General features: G+C 47.0%; 1 protein-coding gene across 2 annotated transcripts in view; it reads right to left on the reverse strand.

Moving 5' to 3' along the window:
- Positions 1–22,402, reverse strand: part of HOMER2 (homer scaffold protein 2) — an 85,184-nt gene that overhangs the window by 52,933 nt on the left and 9,849 nt on the right. The window contains exon 2 of one of the 2 annotated variants that reach the window (XM_044438844.1): positions 4,265–4,421. The exons of the other annotated variant lie outside the window; for it this stretch is intronic. Coding sequence (XP_044294779.1) covers positions 4,265–4,421 — 157 coding nt within the window. The remainder of the gene's footprint in view (positions 1–4,264; positions 4,422–22,402) is intronic. 2 annotated transcript variants of the gene reach the window in all.

Genomic DNA, 22,402 nt, shown 5'->3' on the forward strand with positions numbered 1-22,402 from the left:
TCACAGATGAGCTGGGATGGAACAAGGAAATCTGCTTGACACTCCACAATTTATGCATTACAATTACTGATAGCCCAACTTTTAGGATAGAACAGTCTGAGGCAGCTTACAAGTAAGACTTAAAGCAGAGTTGTTGAACCTCAGGTCCAGGAAGCCAAATTCAGTCCTCCTGGAGCTCCAGATGAACCTCTGAGGTTCTCAGAATCACCACACTGCCTTCATTTTTCCCCCAACCACTGATGGACTCGTGGATTTATTTATTCCGTCATTTATTTATTTATTTATTTAAAGTGTTTATATGCCATCCCATTACTAAAAAGTCTCTGGCCAGCTTAAAAAGAACAAAAAATCAAAGAGCAAAGAAACCGTAACAACAACACGCTGCATCCAATAATGATAAAAGCAAGGATAAAACCAATTAATCATTAAAACACTGGGAAGATAAAAAGGTCTTTACCTGATGCCGAAAAGAATAGAGCGACAGTGCCAGGCGAACCTCCCCGGGGAGCGTGTTCCACACTCGGGGCGCCACCACTGAGAAGGCCCTTCTCCGAATACCTACGCTCCTGATTTGCTTCAAAGAGGGCTCCCGGAGAAGGAGCTCCGCCTCTGATCGCAAGGGGCGGGCCGGCACATTGATGCCAGCACTGGTGCAGCTTTTCCCATGTTGTAAAAGGCGGACGTGCCTCTACAAGGCTTATCTGCCACAGGAAGAGCTGAAAGCGAAAGATGTCAGCAGCTTTGGTGTGTGTGTTCCTGCTTTTGCCTGGGGCCTCTTCCACCCCTGGAATGGAGCCCTGAAAACCTCTCCAAAATGGAATGCGGCCCTTTGGCCTTAAAACAGGTGAATAACATCTCACTTGCTTATTCATAAGGATCCTTCCCACACGGCAGCTTGTGGCACATTTTCTAGTTCTTATTTTATTTAAAATTATTATTGGGCCATCTTTAAGGGCAAAACCCTTACACAGTGGGAGGAAGGGAAGGGGACCCTTGCGTCCTCCCTCTTCCGGGGTCCTTCCCACTCTTCCTTGAAGAGTGATGCTCAGCAAGTGAGTGGGAAGAAAGAGCACATGGTCTGTGTCTTTACTGTACTTCCACACCACCTTTCTGAAAAGGTGGCATAGTAACGTGGTTTAGAAAAATGCTGTGAAATAAAAGCTATAATCTAATAAGAACATAGTAAACATTTGCAGCAACCAACATATCGCTTATAGAGTCAAGTCTAAAAGAAGTAGCTTGATGCCCTTCCTGAATGCGGAGCAGGCGGGACCCGTCACAGCTGCAAGGGGAGCACGTCCAGAGCTTGGGAGCAAGCCTTTCCCTGCGGTCCTGGGAAGCGTGCTGCTGCCCGCGAGGGGGTCTCCTGCTGATCCTAACAGCTGAGCAAGGCGGTACTTCAGAGGAAAGAGAGCATCCAGCCAGTGCCTGCCTCCCTTGACGTGGCTGGTGGGGTGGACACGTCAGTAAAAAGGCAGCGCGAAGGACACCCTCGTGCTCGCTTTGTGTCATGTATCTTGAATAAATTGCACACTTAGATATGAGCAGAACATGGCAATTTCTCTTCTCTGTGATGCTTCGGGGTTAATCTGCTGGAGCCCAGTGATTTGGCTCTTCTGTTGCTTTCTTTGGGAGATAACACGATTTAAGGAAACAGAAAGTGTCTTTAACCTGCCCTGTCCTTCAGACTTTCCCAAAGGGATAGGAAAGTAACAGCTTGTGCTGTTTCCAGTTCTTTTAGGTCACCCTTGTTCTGAAAGTATAATAATGTAGGTCGGTTTTAATGAGCTGCCTGGTGTATGGTTTTCCCCATACACCACGCAATAATTTTCATCATGCCCTGGTTCCCCACCCCCCTCCCCACAATCTCCCCATTTACACTTTTTTTAACCTACAATACCCTTGTTTTTTCCACTGGCAAGGTGGAATGCGTATCAGCACGAGGCCACGGAGGCAGGCTTGCAAAGCGTGTACTCCAGAGCCGGCGTGGCGTGGCGTGGCCGTGAGCGTGCCGGATTGAGCCTCAGGAAAACCAGGTTCTCACCCCTCTTGACCATGAAGCTCAGGGGGTGATGGCAGGCCAGTCCCTGGCACTCGGGCTAACCAACCTCACAGGGCTGTTGTGAGGATAAAATGGAGAAGAGGATGACCATTTCGGCCACCTCGGGTTCCTCGCAAGATGGGAAAGAGTAGAAAATAAATGTAGCAATAAACAAAGCCATGGTACCATAAACCACTCTCGGGGAAATATTGAGGACGGCAGCCTGTTTTCCCTGCAAGGCAGGTGCATCCACCTCTTTTGGTTCAGGGGCTGGATTCCCCCATAGACCAGTCCGGTGGTCTGGGAATCCCAGGGTGAGCCCTGCCCAAGCACCTCCCTCGTCATCCAGCCCCGCCCCAACCAGCTTGCAGCTCCTGGTGTAGAGAAAGGGTCACGGGGGGGGGGGGGGGGGCTTCCTCATCCCCACTTTATGAGGGTGGTGAAACTCTGTACCAGAACCCAGCTGGGGAGAGAGGGGGCAAAGCCCCACTTCCTGTGTGCTACGATCCAATGGAAATCAGTGCCCCAAACGCCAGTGATTCTTTTTTAAAACTAAGACGACAAGCTGCCGTCCCCTAATGAGGCCCTGAGCAGCACATCCAGGTTGAGGGGGCAAAAAAGGTGCACCTGCACCTGCAGCCAAGACAAGGTGGTCCTTTGAGGCAGCCCTCAAAGGCCTGGGATCTACCTTTCCTGCAGGTAGACGCCCATGCATGCAGCACAGTACATACTACAGGGGACGAGTTGGCTGGGAATGATGGAAGTTGTGGTCCAACACCTGCAGAGAGTGCCAGGTGAGGAAGGCTGACCTATTTCTTCTCAGGTATCTCGACCTGAGTTTCAGCACCACCTCCATGCAGCAAGGGTGCTCATGAGGAAGACAATGAAATTAATTTCTCAGGAACAGCGGACACTTACTCTGTACACCTAATTTCCTTTTTACTTATTTGACTTTGCCTTATGGCTAGAATTCACCTGCCAAATGCATCACCTGGATAGCGAAAATATCACTGAGAAACTGAATATCCAAATCCTGCTAATGTAGACAGGATTTAAATATTCAGATGCGACGTCTCCCCCTCTTCTAAAATGCACAACAGAAAGTATGCCGACATACACACCTCCTGAATGCACATTCACAAGATCAGTACCTTCCACACTAAGCTACTTGCGTTTCTTTTCCAATACAGGCTCCCCCAGAAAGACTTTGAGGCAAGATCCCACACCACCAAGTACTACTTAATTCAAGTCGGGGCCTCTTCACCTAGGGGAGCCTTCCCCAGTCTGGTGCCTTCTAGAGGAGTGGACAACCAGTCGCGCTAGCTGTGCTGCCCGGGCCTGACTGTCACCCAAGGCTCCTGGAGAACGCCAGGTGCGAGAACAAACCTGCCCCAGGAAACCGTGCCAGCGACACAGACTCCTGCTGCTGCATTGCCAAACTGGGGCTGAGCAACATGCAAGCAGCCAGTCTGAGAAGTGTTTGGGGATCGGGATGGCTTGCACCAAGCACAGTTTGGCCAGTCTGGGAGAAACCGCAAACCTGCTTCCCCAAGAGCCCAGCCAAGCTCACAGCAACATTCAGCATGTCTCAACCCTCCCTCCCTTCCCAAACAGGCCCTTAGAGCCACCAGTGAGAAGTGTCTCCCACTAGAATCAGCTTTCCATGCCCCAGAAATTTATTTCCTGTGGGGGAAGGGAGGGAGAAAACCCTACATTTCCAAAATGTTCCTCTGTACTGTTTCTGCTTGGACACCGCTGAGTGCCCACTGCCACGGACTCCGGTGTTCAGACAGAGTCCAATGTAGGCACCACTGGAACTTTTGCAGCACACAAAAGCAGTGGCTTCCTGCAAGCCAGAGCCACACACTCTTCCTACAGAAATCTCAGAATGGCTTCTATGAGACCCTTAATGGTCTTTCCCAAAGGCAGTCATCTCTCCTCAGCTTCAGCATAGCACAGGGGGAAACGCACCCTGGCTCTACATTCGGCTCCCTTTAGCTGCTCTCTCAGCTGCCTTCTAGTTGCCAGGTGTCCTCAGGAAAGATGCGCAGGCATTCGACATTCAAACATCCAGCCTGACTTCCCAGCCACTATGAGGTTCATGAAACATGAGCAAATCTAGTGATGAATTAAAAGGGAGGAAAAAAGGTCTGGGGCCCATTCATACCAGTTTCCCCGATCAGCTCTCCAAGCATGCCAGAGGTATCTGTGCCGACCTCCTACCTTGGCTCCATCCACACTGATTATTCGATAGCTGTTTCTTGTGCTGTCATAGAAGTAGGAAACAGTTACAGCCTGCTTGCTCGCAGGAACCCAGTTCTTCTTGGTGGCAGGGTCAATTTGGAAGACATGCGCTCTGGTGGTGAAGATGGGCTGCTCTCTGGAATAGGGAGGGACAGGAGAAATGGGATGCATCATGAGTTTGAGAAAGATGGAGATGTCGTGCAGTTATGTCCTTGATCAAAGGATATTGATCAAGTCAAGGCCGATGCTAAAACAGTTCAGGATGAGAACTTGGAGATTCCACAGCGGGACCGTGAAGAAGCCAAAGTTAACCACTTGAGTCTGTTCTCTTGCATTTGTTCTGGGCCATAACATCTGATATTTTAGCACCTTCCAGCCAGGAGTGCTGGGACCTGCCCAGAACTGCTACTACAGAGACTTTGCTTTTTAAAAATCCTCACAGTACAAACAGCCAGACACCAAAAACTGCAGTTTTGGAGGCCAGCTCTTTTTCCTACAGGCATTGCCACTTCTGGTGATTCTAAGATGCTAATACGAAACCTTTCCCTCCCATTTTGCTTTTTACTCACTAAGAAATCCCTGCAATGTTCAAGCTTCTCGTGTTCAAGCTCTTCCTTCTCCATTAATTTACCTGTGCATGGATCCCTGCACAGACATTGCCACTGGAACTTGCACTACAAAAGACCCCGAGAATCCCAGAATGCACAGAATTAGTGAGGGTTGTTTCTGGACTAACAGGGCCCTTCAAGAGGTGCACACCTGGAACATGCTCAAACGCCCATGTCTACCCACAGCAGAGAAACGGATCGCCTCCCCAGCCTCTTCACCCAGAAAAAGGTGCCCACTCTTACTGATCTTCTCACTCCCAAGTTAAAGTTTTGCCCTCCCGCCCCCTGAGATCGGCTGCAGAGGACCTACATTAGGAAGGTGAGTAGCCAGAGGAGGGCCTTCTCTACGGTGGTGCCCCGTCTGTGGAATGTGCTCCCCAGAGAGGTCCTCCTGGCGCCGTCGTTACTTGTTTTTTGGTGCCAGGCTAGGACCTTTTTATTTCAACAATATTTCAACAACTTTTAATATTAGCTATATATGTTGTAATCTGCAGCCAGGGTGGATCTGGAATTTATTTGTATTATGTTTTATTCTATTCTTCTTATTTATTTATGTAAGCCGTCCTGAGGCTCTGCCAAAGGACAGCATATAAATATTCTAAATAAATAAATAAAGGCTATTGAACTGACCTGCCAGGCGATGCCAGAAGAGGCCTTCAGCACCTCACTGAGGCTGCCACTTTGTGGATTTGCATGCAGAGGCAGTAACAGGCAAGCACCAGATAAACAGGCACCCAGTGGCGTTATGGTTTGTGCCTGTTAGGTCCAAACTAAATCTTTTGCCACTCACGCATGGCGGACCGATACATAACTGGGAGCTGCAGAGAAACAGTTGAAACCTACTCTCCTGCAAGCATCTGTGACTCTGCTTTGGATCAGAACCGCGGGACTTCAGGAAAAGAGATGTTAACGTTTCCTCTCACACCCATTTTTGTCCCCAAACTACACCACCCCCAACAGGGAGGATTTTCAAAAGTCTTCATGAATTCCTGTGCAGACGTTGCCCCCAGTTTACAAGCCCCCCCCCAATATATACACGTGTGTGGAATTGCCGCATTACATCCCAGAACCTCTCACCCACCCAGGCGCCACAACAAACATCCAGGGCTCCCTCCAAGTACCATCACTGGGGGAAGCTTGGAGGGTGGTGACCTGGTGGGGGGAGTTTCTCAGTGGTGTCCCCCAAACTACAGAATTGTCTTTACTTATTTATTTAAAACGGTTGTAGACAGTCCCATTACTGCAGTCTCGGGATGGTTTAACAATACAAAATGTAAAAAATAAAAACAAAATAAAAAATAAAACACAGCGTCCTAAAATCTTTCCACAGAGCTCTCTCTGGCACCAACTTTGTCATCCATCTGGAGCCAGGTTAAGACAGCCGAGGCATCTAAATGCATTCAGAGGCAAGGGGAGTACTTATGTCAGTGGTACCCTATATTGTTTTAGCTGCTAAATTGTTTTTAGATTTTGTGATTTGAAAGTGTCATGGTGCTTTGTTGTATTGTATTGTTTTATGAAATGGCTATAAACCAACCAGAGAACTTCAGTTTGTGGGTAGTACAGAAATGAAATAAGTGTATTGTCATTACTTCTGGACTCTCAAGTGAATGTGCTTCATAAAACATTGGAGTGGGGAAGAGGTAAACACCTTCTCTCAGCACTGCCCGTTCCTTTGAGAGACAACAGCAATGTTAAAAGATCTTAAGATCGCTGATAGGGTACAAGTGAAAATGCACCATGCCCAGGTTTTAGTCAATTTAATGGCAAATTGCATTTTTCTAGGTAACTAAAAATTAGTTTGTGCATGTCTCCAAGGAGACCAGTAAAGGTTAATAATTCAGACTCAAGAAGAAATGTATTATTAGCCTATGACATCACACCAGTGTCTAACCAGGTGGCTCTGTTGAAGGGGATGCATGGCAAGATTCAGGCAAAATGTGGACAATTGCATGCTTGGAAGAAATGCCTTGACTGCATCTCAGATGGAAACTGCATGTGCAAAATCCGAGTATTACCCAGAGCTGCAGAATGAGCGCTTCTTTACTGCAAAGCTTTACTGAGCAGGAGTTACCTTAACCCAGAATAAGATTATTGGAATCTACAGTTTAGGGAAACAAAGTCCTGCTTCCACAAAAAGTTACAAAATTTTTCCCCAACTCTTGCGATTTTCCCTTTACCTTGCCTTTTTGTTAACAACAGCACAGTGCCCAAAAGAACACACAGATATGTTATCAAGAGAAGAGTAGTGTGATTGTTTTAAACAATTCATTTATCTGAAATATTTATATATTATTATATAATATTGAGAAGTTTAATATTAATCCCAAAGCAGTTAATAGACATATATTAAATATTTTTAAAATACACTGCAGTGGTAGCTCGGCTCACAAATGCCTCAGTTCATGACCAAATTGAGTCATGAACAAAAATTTTAGAAAAATTTTCACTCAGGCCGTGAACTCCGCATCGGGTGACGATCACGATTGCGCCTGTCTCCACCCCCCAAGCACACCCGCGATCGCGCCCATCTCCCCCCAGCACGCCCGCGATCGTGTCTGTCTCCCCCCCGCATCGTGCCCGTGATAGCGCTCGTGCTCATGCAGGGAACGCGGGTGCAATCGCAGTCGTACTGAGGTGGGAGATGGCCGTGATCTTTGTTGTTTTTCGTCACTTTGCTTCACATTTTTGTGATTAAAAAAAAATAGTTACAGAACAGATTAACCTTATTTGCATTGAACCTTATGGGGAAATTTGACTTGGCTAATGATCAATTTGGGTCGCGATCAGAGTCGTGGAACAGATTAAGTTTGTGAGCCAAGGTACCACTGTATTAGTAGCAATTCCAATTCCAATAATATGAAGCCATACAAGGGATGGTAAGATGGAGCAGCAATTAATTAACTACAATTAAATATGAGCCAGTTTGTCCCCCAGCTGCCCCAATGAGAGGCGTTAGGGCAACCTTTTTCTCGGTGAGTGTCCCTTGGGGACAAGTAGGTCTACTCATTTACATTCAGGCTTGGGCAAAAGGCAGCAGGCAGGCACCCACCCAGAGAAAACATGCAGTCCCCAAATCCCCAGTCCCTCCCATCCTCCAGCTGCAATGCCAGATCTCTCTCTCTTTCTCCGATCACACTTCGACTTCTCAACTGTTTCTCTGCAGCTCCCAGCCAAGCGAAAGGGGCGTGGACTGCAACAAGCAGACACCAGCCATCAAAGAATGCTCAGTGCTAATTCAAGCAAACAGGTTCCATCGATCAACACCTGCAGAGGGAAAATCTTTCATAATGCAGAAAACTCTTGTCCAGCAGTAATTCTCACATGCATGATTCCTCTGCCCTTTAATGCACTGCCGCATCCCTGCTCCCGGAGGCAGCCCAAGCATTTCAGTGTTTAACTGCCGGCCATTCCACCTGAAGACGGGCCCTGGAGTTAACTTAGGCAGACCGAATTACTGCATGTCCTTTTTTCTGAGTCAGAAAATTCTAAGAGTCAGAAAACAATCCATCTCTGACACACATGCTTGCAAATCCACTCTAATGATGACAGTTTAGGGCACAATTCTTATGTAAGTTTAGACAGAAAAAGGCCCACCTTCCCCACCTGTTTGGAGCATGCTGGGACGGATGGGCCTTTTTTTCTTGTCTAAAATGGTAGAAGATTATACTTTTAGACAATCATGGATACAGGCAGTTCTTATATGCAAAGGATCTTTGGAAAAGCAAGGGTGTGTTGCTGGTTTTTGAAAAATCCTCCCATGACCTGTGCCAGCTCTAACATCTCAGCTCTGGCCTTCAGAGGTACACCCTCTTTGAACAAGGAAGGTCCATTTAGCTACCACAGCAGAAAGTTGTCACTGTGGAAAATGTTAAGCTTGTTATCGTAGGTAACAATGGCCTGTGTCAGCCTGTAGTTTTCCTAGACCAGCCTTGCTAATTCATCCACCACTCTCAAGGCTTCCCAAGCAATCTACATCTCCCTGCTAGTGGGGCAAGGAGAGAGGGAAAACCGCACCGGAGGAGTAACTCAGCTTGAACATATGAAATCGCGACACTCTGCCATGTGTTCTACCCACAGTTGTGCCATAATTGGATCTGAAGCTTCTGACACTTCCTCTCCACACTCTCTTCCTTCTCCTGAGCATCAGTTACTAGGGGTGACAGCCGCAGAATGAATCCAAGAAGCCAGCCACAAGGAGGCCTAACGAGAAATCCTTCCCCAGCATCCGAAGGCTTAAATTTGCTCCTGAAGCATTAAGAAGCACTGCAGAAGGAACGAAGTGGCCCCTTCGTGGTGGAGATGCCGGCAATGCTTCCTGCAGTGGGGCTTTCTAAAGCACCAGCAAGGAACCCACATTTTCAAGGGACAATATGTTGCATGCGTCACCGAGGCAGCAGGCAGCTTGCACGTTCCAGCAGTGCGGGGCAACCGCTGACGAAGGCTGGAGGGGCAAAGCGCAACAGGCTGTGCCGGGAGGTTCGGCTTGCAACATTTGAAGACATACTGCTAGACTAGAATGGACTTCAGGACTCCTCTACCCGAGACACACAACCCAGCGCTTTCCAGAGCTGCCTTCTGTTTATTTTCTGGGAGGATTAGCACGTCCTTCACACTGGGATAGTCTTCCTGACACTCTTCCTATCATTTCCTAGGCATTCCTTTTCATAGCACAGGGAGGCACTGTGGCATAAAACAGAACTATCATAATACACTACACTTCTGTAACCAATTGCAGAGTCTTCTAGGAAAGCATCCCACTTTCCTCACTTTTCAAAAGTCTGCAAAAAGGTTGGCAAAGTTGGGAGAGGCCCTGGAGGAGGAGGACGGTGAAAAGGCCCTGAAAACTTCCAGTCATGAGCACACAACAAAGGTGTCACATAAAAACAACTTGGGTGCAATTCAGCATGATGGCTGAATTTTTAAGCTCGCATTCAAATTGGCCAGTTCTAACATTGGTTTAATTTTTCTTCTGCCCTAGTTTGTTATCAGCACACAAAAAGTCCTGAAAATCCTCATGCTTATAAACACTTGAAGCTGCTTAATACCAGCTCAGACCAGTTGCCTTAGATTGGAAGAGGCTTTCCTGGGCTTCAGACAGTCTATCATAGCCTTTTATGGCAATGCCAGGAAATGAACCTGGGTACTTTTCTTTCAAGGTCAGTCCTTCACCACTGAGCTACAATTCTTGTCTTTAGTAATGGAGATAGGCTGCCTTTTAGCTCTGTCTGTTGATTGTAAAGATTTTTTAATTAATCACACACACACAACTCAGACTCTCATTTCACAGCAACTAAAAACACGCTAAGTGACAACACCTCAATTAGTTTATCCTAAGCATCTAGAACTTCTCCTTCTTCTGACTCAAACGAAAATGTGAATGAGGCTCTTTGTTCCATTTCATTTAAATATTGAGCCTAATAAGGGAAGACAGGTAGGCCAATCAAGGCTTTTAGATTGCCAGCAACCAGCACTGCTGGGAATGTGAATAATGTCAGTTAAGGATCGACAAATGGAACTGATAGACCAATTGTATTTTAGCATCCTTGGACAGCTTGCAAATCACACGGCCATATGGCAATTATTTCCACTCTGTTGCAAATATATTTAACACACGCCACCCCACAAAAGGGTGAGGGGGGCTGTGTTGTTCCTCTAAGTTAGAATCTAGGGTATCCGCAGCACTGTTGAGTGCTGATCAACAAATTGAGCATGGCACATTTTCTCCAGAATGCGAGCTCGGCATTAATCCCGGAGCCTGAGGGGAGCACAGCTATCGATCTGGCCGGCTGCATGATGGGATGCTCCGGCACTGTTATAGCAACGGGAGAAGGTCTCGGAGCAAGGCAGCGCAGCCGCTGCCTGCCACTTGGCCAGACGCTGCCGGGTGGCTCCAGTCCCTGATGGGCTGGAAGGCACCTCAGTCCTCTGGGGAGCGGCCCGAGCTCGTGCTTTCAGCCGCACGCTGGCTTCTCCTGCAGAGCAGCAAAGGCCTTGGCAGCGGAAGCTCTGGCAGAATCATGAAGATAAACGCACCCTAGGAAACCTGATGAGGTAGCGAAGCAGGTGCCAGAGAAGCTTTGCAGCAGAAAAGAAGCAGTGGGATAAGATGAAGCACAGAACCCTCATTCTTTGCTCCAAATGAGCAGCTTTTCCTTTTAAAAAGTGGCGGATATGTGCCTCCCATGCAGCTTCTGTCTAAGAGCAGGGGGCAAAGAGGTTTTCCTTTTTTTGTTTAGGATGACATGATAAAAGGATCCCTGCTCATGGTGTGTGCATTCACCCAGTGTCATTTTGTAATGCTTTGAAAACACAGCAAAACAGCCCCCTCCCCCCGCTAGCCAAATCTATTTGATCGGAGAAGAACATAAGAGGTGAAGACCTGATATGTTACAACTGGAGTCACAGCCTGCTTTACTTTCAGGAAAACCAAGTCTAGTTACAACCATGTATCATTTCTTTGGGGCTGCAGAGAGGTGAAAGCCCAGGGAAAAATGGGGAGAAAAACTCCTGGGAAAATTCAGTGGGGTGGGATGTCTCCTAAAATCCTTTTTCTTCACTTTTCTAGTGGAAAAAATGGAATTTCAGGTAGCACCATTCAGAATTCTTACGAAGTATTTTCTCTTACTTCTGGACTAAATGAAGTGCTTTTTAGCACCAGCTTTTACTCATGCAAAAAGAATAGTGCAAAGATTTCTATGAACAACTATCTACAGCATTAAAGAATGAGAATTCCAGAATATACGAGAGAGCTCAAAAATTTCAATGTTATGTTTAACTGGATATTGAAATATCCTGCTGGTCTTTATTACTGCAGTTGTTTTTATCTTTCTAAAACATACTTTGTTTACAACAAATCTGCAGCTTGATTTTAATGCTACTTTGCAAAACTTACCCTAAAAGGAGGCTTATATGTTTTAAAATAATATAAAATTACCTAATTCATAGCAAATAAAACATGCTTATTTCTGTGCATAAATCAAGATCAGGGGACTAAAGTGGTCACAAATTCAGAAGTAATAAATCTTCTGAATCTCCCTAAATATAGCCATGCTCTAATATTAGCTGCAATCTATGTTTCACCTTCTGTGTTGCAACAAGAAAGATTTCAGGGTGTTCCTTCTGCTACACATTTACGCCCTTTTGCAGTTGGAGAGGCTGCAACTGTTACACATGCATCAAGCTGCCCCTTTTACACAGAGATCAGAATGGGGTTGTTTAAGGAAATCCCTGAATGAGACTACAGGAATTAAACATCCAGTTAACAACCCATCAGACGGAGGTTTTGCAAAAATCAAAAATGCAATGCATTTCAGTTGTGCTCATGTGGATCAATGACCATAATACAGCTTTGATCTTCAATGCAAACCATTAATACTTTGGGTGCAGTCTTATATACATGTATCTAGGTGGTAAGCACCACAAAACATAATGACCTGCTCTGCACATCACAACAGCCCTCCATGGGTCACCCGCCAGGCTGAGCTGTCGTGTCAACCAAGGCCAGCACGCTTTCTACAGTGCGGCTGATTTTGCACGAGCCGTTCCCCTGACACGTCAGGGCTTCTTTTAGGCTGGTTGTGGGGTCCTTGCCACAGCATCCGAACACAGCGGGGTGATTTTGTGGTGGCTTGTGGGGAACAGCCGGAGCGCCACCCAGCCAGAGCAGTAAAAGTGGCTCCCACTTCTCACACCCCTCCCGCCTGCACTCCCGGCGACCGCCTGTCCACCGATGCCCAAACTGCATCAGAGACCTGTCGCTTGTTCAGCGCTGTTCTAAAATGCATTTTTGGTGCTTTGGGAGCACTCAGCGGGGGGATGCCGGGTGTTCTTCCTGTCTTTCACACTTAGTGAAGAGCACAGACTGGCCTTGCCAATTCCTTCGCACATTTCAGCTGTCAGAAGTGCTGAAGTGAGGGCACCAAAGGGTGAGCGGGGGAGCATGTAGTTTCCACTTGGCAATGCAATCTTCCCACCCTGACATACTGAACTAGCACTTTGGTGTCCTCTCAGTTTTTCACTGTGGGTTGGGTTTTTTTTAAAATTGGAAGGGGGTGTTATTGGTGGTGCTTAAATTGTCGGGAAGACTCGCAGAAACTTAAACACTGGGAAGTAAATGGAGGGGAAATTGCTCGGCAAGGCGTGAGGGGAGGGAGCCCATAATTCCCCTCTCTGCACCTGCTGAAGGCTGGGCAGGAGTCGGAAGCAGGAGGACTGGCAGGTGCCAGTTCCACACTTAATTGTGGCAGGGCTGCACGACCAAGCCGGAGAGGCAGTCCTCCCGCTTTGGGGCACTCGCCGCCTTTCCAACTTGCTCGCTCGCTCTTTGGAACACCGCAGGGAAGTGGAATGGGCTGGGCAGGGCTAGACCGGCGGGTCGGTCGACCCTGCGCTCTTTCCCACTCGTGAAGCCTGCGGGTGGGGATAAAACACCTAATAGGATGACCTTCTTTGCATAGTCCTGAAGCACCGGTTTTCCTTTTAATGGTGGTGAACGAGGAACGGGCTCCAAAAGGGGGCCTCAACTGAAGTGAGCCAGAATGGGGAGACCATATGGGCTCTGCCACAAGGGTGCTTGGGATACATGCCAGAAGGACTGAGCGGGGAGAAGAGAGTCATTCTGGCTAATGGGCAGGTAGACATTTAATAGGCAAATAAATAAGAGCAAGAACAAACTGCAGCAAGTCCCTCCAGTTAGCAAACAACCTACCCACGGTGCTTGCTTTGCAGGGTGACTGAGCCCATTGAGTCTTAATTCTGAATGAAGCCAGAAGCAAGCCATGGCTTGTTCTTGGTTTACAGTCCTGACTTCTTTAGGAGCAATAACTGGGTTTGGATGTTATATGAAGCAAACCATGCCTTGTTTGTTCACCCACTCACATGAACAGAAGGAGCAAAGGAGTAACTAGAATGCATGCGCCCATAAGCTGCTCGCTCACAGTAAGCCAGTTTAAACCGGGAATCCTGGCTTATCATTACGCACAAATGCAGCCATGGTCTCAATGCAATATTGTAAATAGACGGGAGCATTTGCTGATTTTTCTATCATTCCAAGACGATACAAAATCTAAGATTTTATCCTAGAAAGGTGTACTGAGCAGTATACAACTCCCCTCCACAAGCTGTCAGAAGGAATGAAAAAGGGTCGCCTAAAAACCTGAATGCAGCCCATTTGCCCTTCCCAAAGTTCTAAACCTTCCCCCCAGTATTTCTAAGTCATCCCTTGGGAGTCACGGGGCCCCTGCCAAGGCCCACTGGGCCGCATCGTGCCATTTATTTGCAACTTGCTACAGTCTCTGCTCAGTGAAAGGGCTGCACCATCCTTATATACGTCCTTAATTGAAAGTGTAAGTACTAAGGCAATGTTGGCCTAAGAACATGGGAAGATGCCCAAAATGCCAATTAGCACATCTTGTATCACCATGGCAACCTCCACACAAGGAATATACAGAACTGCAATGTTATTTTTTTAAATCTGTTCAGATATGCACATACCTTTTTTTACTCAACATGAAGGATTCTCATTCTCCCATCCGCCTCCTCACATTCCGACACCCACCCGAATCAGCAGTCCTAAGACAGCGATGGCGGCGGTGGCAAGACAGCTCCTCAGGTGTTGCCCAGATGGGCTCCCAAGAGGACCGCTTTGCTCAACCCGCTCAGCTCACGTTCAATGCACTCAACTGCCACCCATAAGGGCAGGTACTGGACGCAGCCCCACAACTGCTGGGACCTCACTAAACTCCCATTTGCTTCCGTAAGCAGGATGGTCTTCATCCGCCTCCTAACAGCTGTCATGTCTCAAGGCAGGTGCTCTGAACAAGCAGGGGCCGGAGCACGTTCTTTCTTGGATTCTGGGATTTTTAACTGGTTCACACGCTCCTCAGACTAAAGCTGCATCGATGCACATAGTCTGAAGACTGAACCTGCTGCAGGCAGGCTGGCTGCGTCTTGTTCACTCTTCTCTTAGAGACAGAGTCCACTGGAACAGCCAGTGGGGAGCGATGGCTAAGAGTCTGGACTGGGACTTGGAGACTTGGGTTCTGCCCCCACTCAGCCATGAAGCGCGATGGGGGCGCTTTGGGCCAGTCAGACTCTCAGCAACCTACCTCACAAGGTGGTTGTGAGGATCAATGAAGAGGAAAACCTTGTAAGATCACTTAGTTTCTTTGCAAGGGAAAGAATGATGGGATATAAACACAATATAGCAGCAACAACAAATATTAAATTCTCCCTGTAGGCAGCCCCACACAACTCTGATCAGATACCTCCTTTTCATATCACATGGGTGCTTTGCCTGCTTCTCTGGAAAACACTTTGAATGTTAATAAAAAGAGGAGGAGGAAGAATGAAAAGTCAATTTTAGAAATGCACTTTAAGATTGAAGAGCCAGGTCATCTGAATGGAATAAGGAAGTCAAAGAAACCCACGACGGATTAAAATGAGTTTGGATTTCTGAGGACCTAGCCTGCAAATGCCAAGTAGGCTGGCTTTGTTCAAGGTGCATGGATTGGCTTTACATTTTTGGGGCGCAGATGGGGATTTTGGGCTGTTAGCACAGTAGAAGAAATTCTTGCCTATTTTAAAAATACCTTGTTCACGCCACAATTCTGTCAATGAGCTTCATGGGATGGGGACGAAGCGAGCCAGCCTTGCACTGGTGACAGCTTAGAAGCTGCTGCTTCAGATCATGTGTCCATTCAACGCCAACCTGTGCTAACAAGGAGGAAACCGGGCATGCCACCTGGCCTGGAGCACACGCCGTCCTCAGCCCCAGGACATCTCTGCATGCAGAGGCAGAGGAAGCCAGGGAGCGCAGCTGTCTCAGGCTGCGGCAGGCCAGGGATCATGCGCAGAGGCCGCCTCTAAGCATCCTCAGCCGGGTTAATGCGCAATACAAAGCCTGCTTCACACAGCACAGTCAACAGCCACAGCTCTGGCTCAAAAGAGCGTATTAGGAAGGACAGAAAGTAAATATCAAGATTATGGGCAGCCAGTTGAGATGAATTTTGCTTTGTTTAAAGCTGCTTGTTAAGGGCTGCACCTCTTTCTCCTTTCTTCTTCCTCATCCTTCAAAGTTTAGCAATGTAGAGAAGAATATGTGGAATTTAAATCGAAACCTTAGAGAACAGTGTGTGAGAGAGAGGATGGGCTGCGGGGGGGGGGGAGGTGGTGAGAATAAATTATGCAGCTACTCCTGTCAGCAACCATCAGGTCACAAAGCCTAATTAAACAGTCCCAAGAAACGCCTCCCTTGCTGAAGGCAAGCAGGTCCTGGTCTGGTCAATGCTTGGAGGGAGCTGCGTGGAGCCACCTCGAGGCTCATGATGGAGGAACGGTGGGATATAAATATAATAAATAAAATAGAGAATCCTCTGTGGCAACCTTCTGCCACTGGCTGGGAATGATAGGAATTGAATTCCCAACAACAGAAGGCAGCAGAACTGACTACCCAGAGCACACGTCTAGCAAATGAGGCACAAGCAAGGAAAATCCCAGTGAAAAACGCACCTTAGCCGCAAGGCTAGTGGGTGGCATCCAGCGCTGGGCAAACCACTCTTCCCTCGGCCTCTGCTCTGTCCCATCTCCACCCCCCTCGGAGGATTTGTAGCTCGATGATGCAGCAGCTGCATTGCACGCAGAAGGTCTTGGGTTCACTCCTGGCTTCTCCAGGTAGGGAAGGAACAGTCTCTCCTGGAAGCCTAAAAGGGGAGCTCTGGCTGCCAGGCCATGTGGAAAACCCTGGACCAGCTGAACACAGCTGTGACCCAGGATAAAGCAGCTCCCTTTGTTCCACCCCAGGCCCATATGCAGAAAATGTCAGGCAAAAAACAAAACAGAACATTTCCCCCCAAAATTCTATACCATGCATGTCTGCATTTGTCTGAGCTGTTGTTCTGCAATGCATCCTATTAGATGAGCCAGTACATAGCATATGAGTGTGTATAACTTGAGCAAATTCTGACAGGCCCTGGTGCTCTGTTGCCCATGAAAAAGAAGGTACAGCAGCCCCTTCCTGCGCACAAGGCAGCTGGCTTCTGCTGGTCTGGACCAGGCAGGGTTTCTTTGCCCTCTGCACTAGCATCCTTCAATAAGAAGCGAAAGGAAAATTGGAACAAAGACCGATTACTGTGAGGTTTCACTGAGGAGCATAAGAAGAGAGCTGCTGGATCCAACCACGGGTGGGTCTAATGCAGCATTTGCTCACAGAGTGACCAGACCAGAGTGCCATAATACCTCCTGCCCAGCCTTCTTCAAAGACCCTCAGCCATCTTGCATTGAAGCAGACTATTCAGCTAATTGCTCTGAATCGGATTTCCTCCACTGGAGAAGGAACCAAAAGCAGTGAATGAAGCTGAAGTGCTACACTTACTTTGGCAAAAGAAAATTAAACAGTTGATATAAAGATATAGCAGCTCTCTCTCGGTATACATCCTAAAAACAGTGTATTCTCTCAGATGTAGTTATTCTTGGTTAAATATAGCAAACATCATGCTACCATCTTTACATTTTTGCAAGTATTCCAATAAAATAAAGTTCCATAAAGTTTTGAATGTGTTTGAATGTAATATTTAAACTGTTCCATGGTTAATTTAATTTTCCCCAAGCAAATACTTCTGTTCAAATATTTAGTAACTCTTGGGAAAACTTTTGATATAGATATATTGCACATAAAATTGGCATGGTTTATATTTTTAGCTCCATTTTCTAAATATGAGACATTTTGTGTACTTATGGGAGAAGAATGTGTACTGGGGAGTAAAAATAAGTCCAACAAACATGCTAGATCAGATCACATTACTTCAGGCACTGGAAGTCTTTCTGAACATTTCCCAGTTTTCTAGAAAACATGCATCATTGATCATATGTGGAGACTGCAATACGGATCTCCCATGCTGGGTTTCAACACGGAAGACAGGTCACAGTGATAGGTGTGAAAGGATGATTTGAAACAAGCAAGTAAAGAGATTTTAAAAGGTAACAAAGAAAATTACGTAGCCCAAAGAAGGGGAGGGGCCAAAACCACAAGGTGTGGGGAAACAGGCACATAGGCAGGAGGGCCAAATGCTTCCTGATTGTTTATTGACCAGCCGGGCAGAACAAAATGAGCCTATTGTAGCCCACCGGGGGCAGGGCTGGACTGGGAAGAAGGGCCGGTGTTGGGGCAGCGCGGAGCAGGCGGGCGGAAAGAGTGTAACTCTCAGTACCCTATTAGCCAACTGGGGGAAAGGAGGAGGGAACAAGCGGCCGGGAGCAGGGTTCAAAGGGGGGTGTGAACACGTGCTCAGGTGAACAGGAAAATGGGAAGGAAACCATTCCTTTCTGTTCCCTTCATTGCAATCAAGTTTTAAAAAGAACACTCTGCAAGCCTGGAATATTTTTCTCTTCCGACGGAAAGAGTGCTTATAACAACAGTTCGGAGGCGGAGCACAGGCTCAGACTTCCCCCCAGGTTTCTGGCCACCGGCTGGCAGTTCAAACCACCTGGAGGGCAGCTGCACTCAGTCACACGTTCTCGGGAGGCAGGGCTGGGAAAGAACTTGGGGAGTTCAGAGGACAAGGCGGCTTGGGCAGGATCCTGCTGGCACGGATCTCTGCAGTCATACACCTGGAGCTCTTGGGAAAGTGCTGCCTCGCATGTAAATGGATTTGCACCCCAATGTGGGGTGTAAGGAAGGGGAGGTGCCCACTGCATAGGTGGCAGAAGGAGCAAAGCTGGAAACGTGTAAAGGAGCTGCTGGGGCTCCAGTGCTCAACGCCCAGCTGTACATGGCGGTGGTGCGGGTGCAGAATGGAAGTATAGGCGGCCTGGAGTGCACTGCAAAAGCATCTGAGCTGTGGAGACAACAGGAGATTCAAACTGAGCTTGGCAGGCGCTCCAGTATATTTCTGCAAAGGATGCCGTCCTAGGCATGTCTAGGCAGCAAAGGCCCTGCAAAGTCCAGCATTCCCCAGCCAGCCATGGGACATGCAGCCCTTTTTCCTGACTAAATGTGCACAGGATTTTTCTTGGTGCAATTAAAATGAAATAGAGGAATGAATTCCTGTCACCTAGAGAGCTTTGGCTATGGGGCAGTAGAGGAATAAATGAAATTCCACCAGCAGAGAACCACATGCCTCCATCAGAGGTGATCCCCTGAGCTGTTTGTAGGTACCCCATACTCCTCATCACAAACGTAAGGAGTAAATCTTTTCAGCTATTTGACCCGTGGAGAATGCTACAATTTCTGCTCACAATCAGCTTCATATATAGGAAAGATACTCTATGGGCACCATCCCGTGTGGCTGTCCATAACCTTCTGAGCATGGAGGGCTATGGGAATCCAATGAAGTGCCAAGGAATCCTTGTGCTCCTCACATCCTGCAAAAGGCAGAAATGGTTGGTTTCAGCTATGCCTTTTGCCCCTGCTTGCGAGGAAGAGACAGAGGCTCTGTCTGGACTCTTCGAGGAAAGCACTGCCTTACTTCTCTCCTCCTTGTCCCCTGGAAGACTTCCAGTCTCATCCAACAATGCTACCCCAAAGCTGTTGTAGCAGCGATGTGAGCAAACTATATAGCTTCAAATAACTATTGTAGCCCAATCCTAGGCATGTGTCCTCAAAAACAGGTGTTACTTTTTTGTTTTTAAATGGCATTGATTTCCAAGTGGAAGAGTACCACCTAAAAGTGAAAAGAGAACAATTGGACATTCTGTGACTTTGTAATTTGCGTACGGCTCCCTTTAAACCACCGTTTATTATTGTTTTGTACAAACCGTGCAAAATGTGATAACCTTAGCTGTGGCCTGTTTGAAACAAGATAACTTCAAGCCATAGATGATGAAGCTGTTTCTAACCACAACTAACATTAGCTGCAGTTTGTCAGATTCATAATGGTGAACTGCATTTTATTAAAAAAAAAAAAAAAAAAACGGAAGCAAAAGGTTCTGATTTCCCTGAGCTGTGAGAGAAGGCAGGAGGGGTTGGCTCTATGAGCCAGAGGTTTCTTGCAGCTCATTCTTGTCATGATAAACCCTGATTTATCATGATGTCTGAAACAGATCAATATATTTATTCAGGAACTAAACCATGAGCGAAGAAAAGGCATACTGGAAAACAGGCCAGTGTTAGGCAAGTGGTATCCATTCATTCTTGCTCATTATACTCGCTCTGTTTTCCGAGATGCCTTCCTGTGCAAGTTTCTTCTTGTTCATCTTCTCAGACATTTGCCTAGTTGCTTAGGCAAGAAAGAATTGACATCAGTGGCCAAACAAGGACACACCTGCACAGAAGGTGGAGCATTGACCTTTCTCAGGGCATCCGCGAACAGCTGACGCAAGTGCTGGTGGGCGGGCAAACATGTTGTGGGTAGTATCTTTTCTGCACAAATCTGCAAAGCTGTACAACACAGCTAGCATTTCCCACTCTATTTTTAAATAAGACACTTCCCACCAACCCCTAATAGGCTTCTCACCTACACAGTGGTGAGTTGCGTTCCCTCTGAGTCATGCATGCAATCAGTGATGTGATCCGGCAATTGATCTTATATAAACCTCTGAAATTGCATTCCAGAGAACTATAACTTAGTACTTCCCCTTCCAACAAATCCAGAAATTACAGCTGATAATCCAAGTACTGCGGAAACACTCAGATTTCAGCAAATCCAAGGCTGCCTCAACCATACTTGTATCATCAATTGTAAGAATTGTAAGTCATGCTATTTTGTTGATTAGCTTATTGTTTGTTTATATGTTGCTCTTAAATTGTTGTTTGCCTTTAAGTTTACAAATCTCTATGGCTAAAGTCAACAAACACAACAAGCTTGGGATTTCCTATTGCTCTGCATAGTAAAATTGTGGGAACATTTCATAATTCTGTTAATGTCCATGGTGGTAATCAATAACAGTGTTGCTGTTATATAGTATCTCAGAGCAGCTTTCTCCATCCCGGTGCCCCCTACATGGACACGAACTCCCAACAGCCCCATCCAGAATGGCCAATAGTGAGGAATGTTGGGACATCTGAAGGGCCCCAGGTTTGAGGGCGGTCTCTCCAGTAGTTGGGCTATAACACCCATCATCCCTCACCCTTGCCTATCCTGACTAGGGTTGATGGGAGTTACCATCCAGCAACAGCTGGAGGGCCCATATTCCCCACGCCTGCCTTCGAGTGCCCACGCAACTTCCCCTGCATGAACCAGAGAGTGGTGGCCCCCGACCTCTCTGGAGTTCCCTTCCTAGAGAAGTGTCCATGGTCTCCCACTGGAGACCCTGAAGCAGGCCTTAGCAAGCAAAACTAATCGTGCCTTCCCAGCCCGCTGGGAGCAGTGCAGGTGGGAGCCCAGCCCTTCTGATAGCGCTAGGTTGGGGAAGGCTGCTTCAGCTGCTGCTTCCAGAATTTAATTTTACTTTTATCACGTTTAATGTTGATGTTATTGTTTGCTATGCTGCAATACTTTGTCCTCTGTTGAATGCTCTGTGAGGGTTTGTTCTGAAAGGCACGGATATAAATATACAAAATAAATATATTTAAAATTACACCCATTGCATGTTAAATATATAACATAAATGAGTTTTCAATCAACCCTGCAACAGAACACATGGTGTACATGAAGAGCTGAAGCAGAGGAAACAGAGGTCTGCCTGAGGCAAGATCTGAAGTGTTTACTCCATCCACAGCCCACATTCTTAGCCAGGAGGCTATGGGAGCCCTCTGCAGAGTTAGACACACAAGAAAGCAAAGGCTCGCCCCAAGGAACATACAATCAACACTGACATCAGCCAAGAGAAGGAAGAAAACAGGGAGGGAAATAACCAGAGAGGCCAAGATAACACAGAAGAGGCTTTAGGCGCCAACCCCCTGCACACTTTTAGAAAAGCAGCGTCTCACTGAAATCAATGGGCCATAACTCTGGGTAAGCATGCATAAGCTTGCGCTCCCGGTCAGAGAGGAGAAAAAGCAAACCATCTTTGCAACGTCCATTCGGTTCCCCTGTACCACAGCAGACCACCCACCATTCCCACCATGGGCTCTGAACACCGTGCTTCAGGAACCTTTCGTGGCATTAACGGCCTCTCTCTTTGTTTGTGCATTAAGAATTCTTTTCCCCGAACACTCCAGCTAAAAGCCTTCTGTCCTAGTTGGAGGTCTGCGCCACTTGTCCTGCCACATTCAGAAATTTAATTACACACAGACTGAACTATTTTAGGGCAAAAGTGTTTGACTATTTGAGAGCTACAAATTATAAGGTTCCCCCACCTCCGCCACTCTAAGCGCAATTAGAATCCACTAAAGTAATTCCAAGATGCTCTTTAAGGGAAGTTGCTTGGGGTATTTTTAAAGTAAAAGAAAAAAAAGGGGGGGGGGATAAAGGGAACAATCTGCGTAAACATATTAGGCAGTACTAGGGGTGGCATGAAAAACGGATTCCATCAATTTATGTAGGGACCGTCTAGAACAAAACCCACACAATTAGCACATGTGGCAAATATTCTTTGCGGTGCATCTATCGTAACACCAGCTGCTTCTAAA

The sequence above is a fragment of the Varanus komodoensis genome, unplaced genomic scaffold, assembly GCF_004798865.1.
Source record: "Varanus komodoensis strain SLA01 unplaced genomic scaffold, ASM479886v1 scaffold33, whole genome shotgun sequence".
NCBI lineage: Eukaryota > Metazoa > Chordata > Lepidosauria > Squamata > Varanidae > Varanus > Varanus komodoensis.